The sequence below is a fragment of the Eumetopias jubatus genome, unplaced genomic scaffold (genome assembly GCF_037043125.1).
Source record: "Eumetopias jubatus isolate StellerSeaLion01/CBP00866 unplaced genomic scaffold, mEumJub1_p1.0 scaffold_3, whole genome shotgun sequence".
NCBI classification, from domain to species: Eukaryota; Metazoa; Chordata; class Mammalia; order Carnivora; family Otariidae; genus Eumetopias; species Eumetopias jubatus.
This window is the reverse complement of record NW_028274809.1, coordinates 24,182,814-24,198,526: the sequence shown is the minus strand read 5'-3', so window position 1 is coordinate 24,198,526 and position 15,713 is coordinate 24,182,814. Positions and strand designations below refer to the sequence as shown.

The window sequence follows — 15,713 nt, the reverse complement described above, 5'->3', positions numbered from 1 at the left end:
TTGACTTGATTATTTGTATTTTGGGTGTTGAGTTTTAGAAGTTGTTTATATATCGAGGAACCACAGAACACTCTTGAAAGAAATTGAAGAAGACACAAAAAGATGGAAAAATATTCCATGCTCATGGATCAGAAGAATAAACATTGTTAAAATGTCTATGCTGCCCAGAGCAATCTATACCTTCAATGCAATCCTAATCAAAATTCCAATGACATTTTTCAAAGTGCTGGAACAAACAATCCTAAAATTTGTGTGGAATCAGAAAAGACCCTGAATCACCAAGGAAATGTTGAAAAAGAAAAACAAAGCTGGGGGCATCATGTTGCCTGATTTCAAGCTATATTACAAAGCCGTGATCACCAAGACAGCATGGTACTGGCACAAAAACAGACATATAGACCAATGGAACAGAATAGAGAGGCCAGATATGGACCCTCAACTCTATGGTCAAATGATCTTCGACAAAGCAGGAAAAAAATATACAATGGAAAAAAGACAGTCTCTTCAATAAATGGTGCTGGGAAAATTGGACAGCTATATACAGAAGAATGAAACTTGACCATTCTCTAACACCATACACAAAGATAAACTCAAAATGGATGAAAGACCTCAATGTGAGACAGGAATCATCAAAATCCTAGAGGAGAACATAGGCAGTAACCTCTTTGACATCGGCTACAGCAACTTCTTTCAAGATACATCTCCAAAGGCAAGTGAAACAAAAGGGAAAATGAACTTTTGGGACTTCATCAAGATAAAACGCTTCTGCACAGCAAAGGAAACAGTCAACAAAACAAAGACGCAACCCACAGAATGGGAGAAGATATTCGCAAATGACACTACAGAAAAAGGGCTGATATCCAAGATATATAAAGAACTTCTCAATTCCCCTATCTTTAATATAAGTTGAATTTCTGAGGTTAGATCAAAAGCCATTTTGGGGACATATTTAGGTCACATATACTCTGGGTTTCAGATTGCTTTTTACTGTTTTAGTTAGAAGAACTAAAGATTGGGAGTGTACGTATGAGTCCCAGCTGTGCTGCACAGTAGCCATATGAGTATTCAGGTCATTTTACTTATATATCTGTTTTCTTACCTATTAAACAGAGATCAAATTACTTGCCTTATGTTTGATATGTATCTAATGTGGAAACTTGTTTGTAAAATTAAATCACTGTCTGTATGAGGCAGGGTTGAATTTTACACTGTGTGTAAAATTAGCAAAGAATTGTATTACCTGCAAATTATTTTACCTTTGAACCCCTACTTCTGCTGAAGACAAAGAAAAAAGAACCTGCTATTAAAGACTATCCAGATCTCCCTGGGTTAAAATAGTTTCTTTGAGTTTAACCCTTGGTATCTCAATGCTATATTAACTATTGAGCTAAAACGTATCAGTGTTAATTTTCTGTCTTTGAATCACATCTTCCATCAAGTCTGGAATTGTGATGCCACCAATTTTAGTTTTCTTTTTCAACATTCCTTTGGCTATTGGGGGTCATAAAGACCCCCAATTTTATCATATGATTTCACTCATATGTAGAATTTAAGAAACAAAACAGAGGAGCAGAGGGGAAGGGAGGGAAAAATAAAACAAGACAAAATCAGAGAGGGAAACAAACCATAAGAGACCCTTAATCATAGGAAACAAGCTGAGGGTTGCTGGAGGGGAGAGTGGTGTGGGGATCGGATAACTGGGTGATAGGCATTAAGGAGGGCACATGATGTAATGAGCACTGGGTGTTACGTACAAGTGGTGAATCACTGAACTCTACCTCTGAAACTAATAATACACTATATGTTAATTAATTGAATTTAAATAAAATAATCAGAATAATAAAAAGAAGACATGATGACTAAATGTAAGGTATCCTGGATGGGATCTTGGAACAGAAAAAGGATATTAGAAAAGTCTTGGGGAGTCTGGGTGGTTCAATCAGTTAAGCATCCGACTCTTGATTTCGGCTCAGGTCATGATCTCAGGGTGATGAGATAGAGTCCCACATCAGGCTCCATGCTCAGCACTGAGTCTGCTTGTCCTTCTCCTTCCCCCACCCACTTGTACTCTCTCTCTCAAATAAATAAATAAATAAAATCTGAGAAAAAAAAGAAAAACCTTAATGAAATTAGAATGCAATATGGACTTTGTTAATAATAATGTATCAATATTGTCTCATTACTTGTGTCAAACGCACTATGGTAATGCATGATGTTAGCAGTGGGAATAAGGTGGTGGTACACAAGAAATCTATTACATTGCAACTTTTATGTGAACCTTACACTATTCTAAATAAGTGCCTTTAAAATTTTTATAATCCATTTTGGCATCCAAGAATAGATACACATTTTTTACTTTTTTTTTTTCCAGCCAGGCATTTCATGAGCACTAATCTATAGGTTACAATTTATTACCTGCTATTTTCTATTAATAAAGGAATCTTACTACTCAGTGATAGTAGGAAAGATGTGTATATCCATATATAATTAAACAGATGGTTTTTTGTGTTGGTATAATAACATGCAATGAGGGATGAGAGAACTCTGTAAGGTTGAGTTTTTAATTCAAGTCTATTGTTCAGGAAATATAGGTAAATGATATGCCACCAAACTAACAAATGTTCTTAATTATAAAACATGTTTAATAAAACAAAGAGTGTCCATGGGTGGAAAATGAGCTAAGAGTTTCAGGAAAAACAACAGTCTCTTCATATTTTACTTTCCAACTAATACTTTCCTCATCTTTTATAAACAGAAAGATGAATTAAGTTGTTGTGAAGTAATTTCAACAGAGGAGAAACTTCTCTCAAAGTAGAATACTGAATAATTATCATTCAAAGTGTGCAATAAGTATTCTTGATTCAGGAAATGGTGCTGTAAAATAAATGTTTCAGATGCTTATTTATAATGGATACCTAATAATTCTCCATGGAATTGAATTTAAACTTAAAATTATGTTTTTCTTTTGTTACAATTCATGTTTAAATTTTTTTAATATATAGGAATTAATCCAAGAGGTTAATGTTTTTATATCTTGCAGTTGATATTTAAACATTGCATTTTATTCAATCCTTTTGGGTCATTTTATATATAACCCCATGTCTTTTGATTTTATTTTTTAGATTTCTGGGCTTCAAGCAACACTGAAGCATATGGAAATAGGGCATAATCATCATGCTTCTGAAATTAGAGGTAAAAGTAAAATGTGATAAAACTAATTTAATATTGGCTGGTGAGTTTTAAATTTTATCAGGGCTCCAAATGCTAGAGATACTTAAGAGTAAATAAATGATGTGGTAACTATTTCATAAATTAAAATGCTAATGAAAATATCAAGAGGGAGTATAGATACAGTACTGTATAGATTAATTTTAGAGAAAAATATGAGTAAACTATGATGGGAGGACTTCTGTTTCTGGCCATGATGGAGTATCTGGTACCAGACTAACCTTCTTTCAGTAAAAAACTCTTAAAACTAACTATCTATAAGGCAGCTACTTCTAGGCATTGCAAAATAGCACAAGTCACAGAAGGTAAGTGATAGAAGGAAAATTTTGAAGTTGAGATCCACCATCACCATGGCTTTGTGCCTGCGGAAATTTCCAAACCAAATTCCATGGAAATGGAGGTCTAGAAGAGTATGCCAGTCCTGATGAACTGAAAAGGCAAAGATCATAGTTGACAGCTGTCAAAGCAACTAGAATCTGTAGGAAAGTGCACTAGATAAAAGGGTGCTGCAATGAGCAGTGGTCTGGTTTGTGAGGACGTTTACTATGAATCCTTAGTTGATAACCAGGCTGTACATATAGACTACCGGAGACTTACCAGAAAGAGAAGGCTTTATAGGGCTCAGAGAGGAAGAAGGATTCTAGAAATCAAACAGAGATGGGAGACGTTGAAACAGAGATGGGAGATGTTGCCATGCTTGGAATGGAGAGACCTCATTAACATCTTGGTAACACCTACTAACATTTAACATAATCATATTAACATAACACTTGTACTGCCCTATGAAACCAAAAAGCTAAGCTTACATAGAATTTCTAGGGAAGACAGAATTTGGAGTTTGAATCTTGCCAAGTTAGCCTTGGGAAAAATGTAGAGCTTTGCATGGATCCACCTTAATAAAGCATAAAATTAAGCCTAGAATTTCAAGGTGATCATCAAAAAATTAAACTGCCTGCTAGAATAAAAATCAATACCCTTTAAAGGAAGGCAGTTGGCCAGAGTCTTTATAATCTATTATCTATACTGCACAGTATGTAATTAAAATTTTCTATACATGTTATAGAAACAAGAAAAAGTGATCCACAATCAAGACAAAAATCAATAAATGGAAACCTACACTGAGATGGCCCAGGTGTTGGATTTTGCAGATAAAAATGCTAAAGCAGCTATTTTGAATATGATCAAGGACTTAAAGAAAAATATGACATTAATTGAGGAGATAGGGAATCTTAGCAGATACACAGAAACAAAAAAAGGAAATTGAAATTCTAGTACTGAGAAATATGGTAGCTTAAATGAAAATTTTATAGTTCACAACAGATTGGAGATGACAGACATGTCAGTGAATTTAATAGACATTAATTAAAACCTAGTCTGAAGAAGAGATAAGAAAAAAGGGAAAGATCTGTGATGTTTTGAAGTGGCTTTTGGTCAAAAGGAATAAATTTCAACCCAACACGAAGAAATAGGTTCTTTTAATTGCAGAGTCCCAACTACCTGAATAAAATTATTCCTTAAATTCTGTACTGAATAATTTTATGATCTTTATAAACATGCATTCTGGTGTTAGGTATGGGACTTGCAGTACCTTTTCCCAAGCTTCTGGTTTTAGCATTTGGCTGTGTCATGTCAGACTCTATCTCTCTGACTGCCTGATTAACTTGGAACCGTACTTAGCCAGGAACTCTAATTTGAAGAGAAGTTGATTTATTGGTTAACTGGTTGTCTCTCATAAATACTGTCATCCTTCATAATATGAATTAACTCCCCCTCCATTTGCTCAGTTTAGTTTAATTTTTAAAAACTTTGTCTATCTGTCATCCATATAAAAGTCTACCCATTTATTTTGGGCAAAGGTTGGTATGGCAGTAGAGATTCTTAAAATTAAATATTATTCACTCTGTACTTAGGGAAAAATGAATTGATCATCCTTTACTCTGAACTTTGGGAAAAAGACAAATTGTTATTCAATCCAAATTTAGGGATAAGACAAAAATTGAACTGATTTGGAGTAATCAAGTTATTTTAAATATACCATATTTTTTATTATAAAAGTGATATGCCTATTTTAGAAATTATCAAAATGACAAACTTTATTTTTTAAAACTATCCATAGTTATACTACCCAGAGAGAATATTAATACTACAGTACTGAACTTTTTCACCTGAAAATGGTTTTTAATTCTACATTTATTCTTATATGATATGTAGAATAATAGAAAAATTCCTAGGAGAAACTATGAAATAGTGAATTATTATTGATTAGATATTTGAAGTGACAATTTTGTACTATTTTTCTTTATTATGAAATATAATATATATCAAATATTTACAAGAAACTATTCAGAAAGCACATTAATATTATATATTATGAGATAAAAGTAGTTTTTGTACAAATTACTTAATTTCAAAAAAGTTTATGAATATGCTGATTTTGATATGTTTGTGTAAAAAGCAAAATATTCCATAAGGTTCTTAGCTTAATAAATTGCTGCTTTTTAAGTTGGATATTTTGTTGCTGCTCAGAATTGCATTATGATACCAGTTTCATATGACTAAATGGAATATATGGCCTAGATTAGAAAGTAAAATTAAAGTAAAAATACAGTAAATTTAAAGTAAAGCCTCTTCCCCTTTACCTCGATTGGCCTTTTTCTGAATTACAATTAGATATGTGCTTGATCTCCTTATTTTAGCTTACATGTGTCCTAATCTCTTAGATGTTTTCTGTTTAGCTCTCTGGGCCAGATTGTGGATAATTTCTTCAAAACCTTTTTTTCAGGTTTTTGTTGAAACATTATTTATGTTTGCATTTATAATTTCACAAAATCCTGTCGATAACTCTGTCAAGGTAACTACCTTTTGTTCCCCCTTATATATGAGGAGAATATATATATAGTAATATCTATAGGGAAGTAATGAGAAAGCAGTAGAGAAACCCAGGATTCCAGCAGGTAATTCTGAGAATATGAGCATATCTCAGGTAGCATGCAAAACATGACTTAAGCATCACTTCATAAGAGAAATAAAATAAAAATGAAGAAGCAAACAAACAAAATGTTAAGGATAACAAATGAAAGTCAAAAACCAAAAAGGCTTTGGTTTATAAGTATATGTAGTTTTTCCACAACAAAATGAAATTACAAAAGTTCACACTTAATCATGTTTAGGAAAATATTCAACATTTGTAACCAAAACATGAGAAGAAACATTGCAGAATACATGTGGAATTTATATTTGTTGAAAATTATTCTCTTTTCAGTTGGGTTTAATTTGTAAGTGAGTAAGTGGCACAATGTAGGTCCTTAAGTATTTATTTTGTTAAATGAATATATTCATGCATTTTTTTTATTGATATATACAAAATAGGGATATTTATTGGAGATCTGAAAATAAGGTTTGGAAGAATTGACACTAATGATATAGAGTCTTCAAATCCATGGGCACAAAATATATCTCCATTTATTTGGATCTGCTTTGACTTGCTTTATCAGTTTTTTGTAGTTTTTCGCTTACAGATCCTGTACATATTTCTTGGATGTATATGTAAATATTTAATTTATTTTGATGTTGTAAGTTTATTGTGTTTTAAATTTCAGTATCTACTATTCATCACTGGCATATAAGAAAGCAATTGACTTCAGTTTATCTGTGATTTCACAATACTTACTATAAGTTTCAGGAGATAGTTTCTGATTATTTTGTGTTTTCTATACAATCATGTCACCTATGAGTAAAGGCAGTTATTATTTATTCTTTTCTAATCTGTATGTCTATTTTTTTTCTTGTCTTATTTTACTAGGTAGAACTTCTGATACACTGTCGAATAAGAGTGGTGAAAGGGAAAATTGTTGTCTTTTTCTTGATGCATTTTTTAAATTTTTTTTATTTTTTATTTTATTCTTTTATTTATTTTCTTTCTTTATTATGTTCAATTAGCCAACATATAGTACATCATTACTTTTTGAGGTAGTGTTCAGCGATTCATCAGCTGCACATAACACCCAGTGCTAATGCCCATCACCCAGTTGCCCCATCGCCCCACCCTCCTCCCTATCTGCAACCCTCAGTTTCCCCAGAGTCAAGAGTCTCAGGGTTTGTCTCCCTCTCTGATTTCTTCCCACTCAGTTTTCCCACCCTTCCCCTATTCTATATTCATTCATTTTTGATGTTTAATGAGGGGCCTGAACATATTCAGTTAACACTGATTGAATGAATGTGTGCATACATAAAGGAATTGTTGAAGGATGAAATATAGCACTGGGGGTACAATAAACAAAATCTCTATAAGTGAAAATGTGTTTGATGTTTGCTTCATTTCTCTTAAGAAATTATACTTTCCTTAAGATGTTGATTGTGCCCGAGTAAAATCTAGGAAACTACACAGCACCAATCAGTAATATAGGCCTGTCATTAATAAGCACTGGGTGTGATAAACATAAAGATGCTATGATAGAGACATGGAATTCGCTAGGGTATTACTAAACATTAAGAAACACTATGTGGAATTTGAGAATTATATGCACTTAACCATGAATGTGATAGACATTTATGTCTGAGCCTATTCTTTTTTTTTTTTTAAGATTTTATTTCTTCATTTGAGACACAGAGATACAGAGAGAAAGAAGCATGAGCAGGGGGAGAGGCAGAGGGAGAGGGAGAAGCAGGCTCCCACCGAGCCAGGAGCCCAATGCGGGCCTCGATTTCAGGACCCTGGGATCATGACCTGAGCCGAAGGCAGATGCTTAAACATCTGAGCCACCCAGGCGCCCCCTATGTCTGAGCCTCTTATTTGTTCTGCAAATCTTTGTGCAAGTGAAAGTGATGTTTATCTGATGGAGAGTGGAAATCATGTTTGTACTTGCTACACCGAGAAATAATTGAGAAGTGTTATTTCTCTGCTAATTCCACATGTATTCTGCAATGTTTCTTCTCATGTTTTGGTTACAAATGTTGAATATTTTCCTAAACATGATTAAGTGTGAACTTTTGTAATTTCATTTCGTTGTGGAAAAACTACATATACTTATAAACCAAAGCCTTTTTGGTTTTTGACTTTCATTTGTTATCCTTAACATTTTGTTTGTTTGCTTCTTCATTTTTATTTTATTTCTCTTATGAAGTGATGCTTAAGTCATGTTTTGCATGCTACCTGAGATATGCTCATATTCTCAGAATTACCTGCTGGAATCCTGGGTTTCTCTACTGCTTTCTCATTACTTCCCTATAGATATTACTATATATATATTCTCCTCATATATAAGGGGGAACAAAAGGTAGTTACCTTGACAGAGTTATCGACAGGATTTTGTGAAATTATAAATGCAAATTGTTTAGACCAGTGGCTGTTATGTAGTAAAAGTCAATGAGGCATGAATGCTCATTATTATTATTTTAAATTATTATCATTATCAGGATGTCACTGTTGGTTGTTACAAAGGAGAATATAATAAAAGAGAACTGGAAGTGAAAATTTTTCCTTGATGTCAGGAAGCTGTAATTGTTGCCTTTCCCCCACACTTTGACTTCCTAGATGCTGTAGGGCTCTAACTTTTAGCACCATTCAGGGAGGATAGGCAGTCTGGATACCCAAGTGTTTGAAGTCTTTTAAGTACTTTCATGTAGAACTGTGTTATTCAATATTCTGTTTTTATGTTATTGTCAGTGTTATTTTGGAGATTTTCTCCTTTTTCTGAAACTGGTACTGAATAGGAAAAGTCAGATCAGAAAGAATCTAAATGCCAGCTATGTGTTTCCTTGCCTTTATTACCTCAGAATTCTTTAAGAACCTGGACTCATCCAGATATTTTTGTGTTTATCTTTTCTCTATTATAATCTAGTGTTATATTTAGAACATTTGGTTATTTCTTTTGTTTAAGGGTTAATGATTATAACTTTATTAGTTATTTGCAATTAGTTTCCTCTTTAGAAATAAAGGGGGAAATTATGTAAATTATGTATATATTAAGGTATATATACCTTAAGTAGGTATATGTATATGGAAGGATGTGTAAAAGAAAGAGACTTTCCCTGTCACTTTTGTTTTTCCCTCAGGTGGTTTTAGTAGGACTATTCTTTATGTCCAGAAGAGTTTGGAGACAAATGTTACAACTACATTGGAGTATTACCCAATGTTTTCCTTTCTGTTTTTCTCAACATTGAGAAGCATAAAGAATAATATTTTATTAATACAATATTCTTTTAAAAATCTGTTATTTATTATCCAATTCCACTTGGGAAATTGTGTCATTGCTTACCATTCTCTCCTTGACCCTTTTCACCTTTACTTGTATATACATTAAGCCTCATGACAGGAATTGGATATAATGTAATTGGAGATTGGCTCCTATGATCTCTAACTGGCTCATCATGCCATTTCACTTGTCATGACCTTGCAGTCATGACACTCCGAATTTGGGGGAAATGAATTTGACAGCTCACTTAAAACATTTTGGTGGCATTTTATTAGTTTAATACTTTAAAAAATACATGTATCATGACATTGGCTTTCATATGTTTGGTTAAAATTATATTTATTGTGGAGAAACAGAATAGATACTAAGAATAAATTGTGTTTTCTTGTAGTCATTCCTAATTCTGAAAAAGAAAACGCACCAGAAGGTCCTACTCAGAAAGGTCTTCGTGAAGCCAGGGAAAAAAACAAATGTAAAACAAAGATAAAAGCTAATACAAAGGTATGACTTTTTGTTCTTGTTTCCATTAATTCATACTTAGCTCTCAGATCTTCAGATCAATGAACTCATATGGTATCATTATTTTACTGGAAGAGGAATTTAGAGGTTATATATTCCAAGGCCCTTGGTTTATAGATAAAAATGGAGGTCCTCAAATGTTACTAATATGTGAGGGACATATGCTTATTGGTGGCAGAGACAACTTGGTGAATCAGTCTGCCACCTACCTCAACTTAATCACAGGCATGTGTGCTCACCTACTCAGTTTTCTGCTTACTCTATCCAAAAGAAGTAACTCCTACATCATCCCTTATTTCTTTTTTCATAGTATAACTTTAAACTTTTCTTAGTTTTCTTTAAAAGTAGAATGGGAAGAATTATGGCCCATTTAAGAATCTCCTTATATCTGAGTACCTTTGCTTTGCAATCAGGCTGATAGTTAAACACTTCTCTAATGATGAAAGAAAAATGGTATTTAAATGTGAGGTCAGAGATCAAAAATGAGGAAGAAAGTAAAGCACACAAAACCTGTAAGGTGTTTAATTTCTTGTTATGAAAATTGCATGAAGGTCTAGCTGAGGTAATGAGATTTCTTACAAAGTACATAGTTTTGAGTTCTAAAATATCTGATATTTATATTTACAAATTAAAATACTTACAATTATAATATTTTTAGTAGTAGTAATTCTATAAGAACAATAGATTTTTATGAATTAAAATAATGCAATAAGCCTTTTATTTAGCTAATAATATCAATAAAGTTTTTTCTTCAAAGGTATGCCTTGGAATCCAGTATCATATATAATATTGAATAAACTACAGACTAAATAATTTTAGATTATACTTAGGCTTTGGTAATTACTTTATAATATTCAGATTAGTATTTTACTGTTCCTCTATTATCACTATTAATTTAGGATTTAAGATGTTTGGGGTAGATCTTTTCTTGTCAGTGCCTCCAGCTTCCCTGTCCCAACAACCTCCCATCAGGATGGACCTTCCCTTTTTGCCACCATAAAGCTTTCTCACTCCTCTACCTACCTGCCTTTGAGTCTCAGCTGAATGCAAGTAGTGGTAGTGGATGACTCTCTTGCTCTCAACAAGTAATTCTTGTTCTCATTTGGGAACAGAGGAGCATATAAAGCACCCCAAATAAAGAAAAAAAAATCAGTTAAGGATTTTCAGTGTGTTGGTGGTGATTGTCATCAGGAATATTTTCATCTTCTAATGGCATAGGCATTCTCTTTAAGGTACTAAGTCATACTTAGGAATGATTTGTTGATTCATTCACTAAGTGTTTTCGGCTTGTAAGACTTTACATTAGTAATGCCAAGTTGGCTTTTTATGTGACAAAAAGCTACTAAAATATAGGACAAACACATTAAATATTTATGCATAGTATATTCTTTTTCAGTGCATTAAAATATTTAGCATAATACCTACAACATGATAGAAAAATTGGGGCCTTACAAAAGTGCTGAAGTGCAGAGTAAAGTGGATTCCTCCCCTGTTCACCAAGTAATCATTTTTACTAATATTTCTCTTTTAATTTTTTTCCCTACAAGTTTATACACTTTGACCAACATCTCCCCAGTGTCCCTACCCTCCAGCTCCTGGTAACCACCATTCTACTCTTTGCATCTATGAGTTTTTGCTTTTTTAGATTCACACATATAAATGATATCATACTATATTTATTTTTTGCTGACTTGTTTCATTTAGCATAATGTTCTCAGTGCCCATCTATGTTGTCACAAATGGCAGAATGTCTTTCTCTCTCATAGCAGAATGCTAATCCATTGTGTGTGTGTGTGTGTATACACACATCACATCTTGTTTATTCATTCATCCATTGACAGATGGTTAGGTTGTTTCTATAACTTGGCTATTATGAATATAGGGAGTGCAGATATCTTTTGGAGATCCTGTTTTCATTTCCTTTTGATATATGTTCAGAAGTGGAATTGCTGGATCGTATAGTAGTGCTATTTTTATTTGTTTTGAGGAACTCTCATACTATTTTCCATAGTCGTTGTACCAATTTACATTCCCATCAACAGTGCACATGGGTTACCTTTTCTTCACATCCTTACCCATAATTGTTATCTGTTGTCTTCTTGATAATAGCATTGAAACAGGTGTGAGGTAATATCACATTGTGGTTTTGATCTCCATTTTCCTGATGATTTATGATGTTAAGAATCTTTTCATGTACCTGTTGGCTATTTGTATGTGTTCTTTGGAAAAAATATGTATTTCATTCCTTTGCCCATATTTTAATTGGATTTTTTTTTTTGTTACTGAGCTGTGTGAGTTCTTTATATATTTAGATTATTTACCCCTTATCGGTCATGTGGCTTGTAAATATTTTCTTCCATTCCATAGGTTACCTTTTCATTTTGTTGATTGTTTCTTTTGCTGTGCAGAGGCTTTTTTTGATGTAGTCTCACTTGATTTTTGCTTTTGTTTATTGTGCTTTTGGTGTCATATCCAAAAAAATCATTGACAAGACCAATGTCAGGAAGTTTTTTTCTTATATTTTCTCTAGGAGTTTTATGGTTTCAGGTCTGATGTTTAATCGGTTTTGAGTTAGTTTTTGTGAATGGTGTAAGATAGGTATACAATTTAGTTTTCCTGTATATGATTGTCCAGTTTTCTTAAAACCATTTATTAAAGAGACTGTCTTTTCCCCATTGGATATTCTTGGCTCCCTTGTCAAATGCTAGTTGACTGTGTATATGGGAGTTTATTTCTGCACTCTCTATTCTGTTCCTTTGGTCTATGTGTCGATTTTTATGTCAGTACCATACTGTTATGATTACTGTAGCTTTGTAGTGTAGTTTGAAAATCCGAAGTGAGATAATACCTACAGTTTTGTTCTTTTTTCTTAGGATTGGCTAGTTGGGGTGTTTTGCAGTTTTATACAGATTTTAGGATTTTTTTTGTGAAAAATGCTTTTGGAATTTTGAAAGAGATTACATTGAATCTATAGATGGCTTTGGGCGGAATGGACATTTTAACAATATTATTTTCAATACATGGGCACAGAATATCTATTTTTTGTGTCTTCAGTTTCTTTCATTAGTGTCTTATAGTTTTCATTGTACAGATCTTTCACTGCCTTGATTAAATTTATTCCTAAGTATTTTATTGTTTGTGATGCTATTGTGAATGGGATTGCATTCTTTATTTCTTTTTCAGTGATTTTATTGTTTGTGTGTAAAAACACAACCAATTTTTGTATTTTGATTTATTTTCTGAAACTCCACTGAACTTGTTGATTAGTTCCAACAGTTTTTGGTTGTCTTAGGATTTCTATATATAAGATCATGTCATCTGAAAAGAAGTTAATTTAGCTTTCCTTTCTTATTTGGATGCTTTTCAGTCCCATTTATTTCTGGCTCTTGGGGCAGTGTCATCTTTTCAATATGAAAAAAGGGAGCAAATTCAATACAAAAATAGAAATCTGAAGCGTAGAATAGGATGAAACCAAGGGCAAGGAGGAAAAGGCAAAAGCAAAAGGAAGAGATGAGATGTTGCCAAAAGACAGAGGCTCTCCTGTCCCCTCTCCTTTGGGAAATGACTTAATTATTTAGGTGGCAGTACACACCTTTCCATATATATATATATATATATATATATATATATATATATAGCCGGGTTGGTATTTTGTGGGCAGAGGGGAGTGAGAAAATTTGAGGGTGGAGAAGGCCTTTCTAGAGGCTAGTCTCTTCCCACTCTTGACCAGCCTCTGGTCGATGAAGGAAGGAATCTCTTTGGATGCTTTCTATTTCTTTATCTTGCCTGATTGCTCTAGCTAGGACTATGTGGTGCAAATGGGCACCTTTGCCTTGTTCCTGATCTTAGAGGAAAAGCTTTCAACCTTTCACAATTTAGTATGATGTTAGCTGTGGGTTTCTTGTATATGACCTTTATTATGTTGAGGTATATCCCTTCTCTACCCAATTAGTGAGGGGTTTTCCACTATGAAAGGATGTAGAGCTTAGTCAAATGCTTTTCTTGCATCTTTTGAGATGATCATATGATTTTTTTTTATCTTTCATTCTATTAATGTGGTATCACATTTGTTGATCACATTTGTTGAACTATCTTTGTATCCCGGAATAAATCCCACTTGATCATGGTGTGTGATTCTTTTAGTGTATTGTTGAATTCAGTTTGCTAGTATTTTGTTGAGAATATTTGCATCTGTATTCATCAGGGATATTGGTGTATGGTTTTCTTGAATTTTCCTATTCTAGTTTTGGTAGGAGGGTAATGCTGGCCTCATAAGATGAGTTTAGAAATGTACCATCCTCTTCAATTTTTTGGAAGAGTTTGAGAAGGACTGGCATTAACTTTTTTTAAAATATTTGGTAGAATTCATCATCAAAACCATTTGGTCCTGGCCTTTTCTGTGTTGGGATGTTTTGATTACTGATTCAATATCCTCATTTATTATTAGTCTGTTCAGATTTTCCATTTCCTTATGATTCAGTCTTGGTAAGTTGTATTGTTTTTTGGAATTTATCTATTTCTTCTAGGTTATCCAATTTGTTTGCATGTAATTATTCTTTGCAGTCTCTTATGATCCTACGTATTTCTGTGCTCAGGTGTAATATCTCCTCTTTCATTTCTGATTTTTGAGTTTTCACTCTTTTTGTCTTAGTCTAGCTAAGGGTTTGCCAGTTTTATTTATCTTTTCAAAAAAGCCACTGTTAATTTTGATCTTTTTCATTGTTTTTATGGTCTCTATTTCATTTATATCTTCTCTGATATAAATGTTCCTGTTACTTTCTTCCTTCTGCTAATTTTGGGCTTAATTTTTCCTCTTTTTCTAGTTCTTTGAGGTATAAAGTTAGCTTGATAATTTGAGATCATTCTTTTTTCTTAATAAATGCATTTGTCACTATAAACTTCTCACTAAGAACTGCTTTTACAGCATCCCAAAGATTTTGGTGTGTTGTGTTTCCATTCTCATTTGTTTCAATAATTTTTTATTTCACTTTTTAAAAAAGATTTTGTTTATTTGAGAAAGAGAGAGAGCACACACAAGTGGGGGGAGCAGAGGGAGAGGGAGAAGCAGACTCCCCATTGAGCAGAGAGCCCAACATGGGGCTGGATTCCAGGACCCTGAGATCATGACCTGAGCTGAAGGCAGACGCTTAACTGAATGAGCCACCCAGATGCCCTATTTTACTTTTGATTTCTTCTTCAACCTGTTGGTTTTTCAGGAGTGTGTTTAGTTTCCACATGATTATAAATTTTCCAGCTTTCCTCTTGTTGATTTCTAGTTTCATACCATTATGGTCAGAAATGATACTTGTTATGATTCCAGTCTTTTTTAAATTTGCTGACTTGTCTTGTGTCCTATCATATGATCTATCATGGAGAACGTTCTTTGTGCATTTGAGAAGAATACACATTCAGTTTATGTATGTTAGGTATACTTGGTCTAAAGTATGATTCAAGTCTGATGTTTCCTTATTGATTTTCCGTCTGGATGATCTATCCATTGCAGAAAGTGAGATATTGAAGTCCCTTATTTTATTGTGGTCTACTTGTCCCTTCAAATCTGTTGATTTTTGCCCTGATTAGAGTTTTTTATCTGGTGAACTGACCCATATCTTTAATCTCAAAGGGTCTGAGTATTTAGTAACCCTGCTATCTTGAATTGTTATAGTTTTCCATTGACATCTACTAGTTAACATGGAAGTAATAACATGCGCCTCAGATTGTTTGCTGAGTTCCAGAAGGTCCTCTCCATATCCACCATTTAAGCAGCAATCC

General features: G+C 33.3%; 1 protein-coding gene across 2 annotated transcripts in view; it reads left to right on the top strand.

Annotated features, from left to right (window-relative positions):
* SPAG16 (sperm associated antigen 16) overlaps nt 1-15,713 on the top strand; it is a 951,181-nt gene that overhangs the window by 52,642 nt on the left and 882,826 nt on the right. For both annotated transcript variants that reach the window (XM_028112215.2, XM_088022037.1), the window contains 2 exons: nt 3,123-3,192; nt 9,814-9,923. In XM_028112215.2, coding sequence (XP_027968016.1) covers nt 3,123-3,192; nt 9,814-9,923 — 180 coding nt within the window. The remainder of the gene's footprint in view (nt 1-3,122; nt 3,193-9,813; nt 9,924-15,713) is intronic.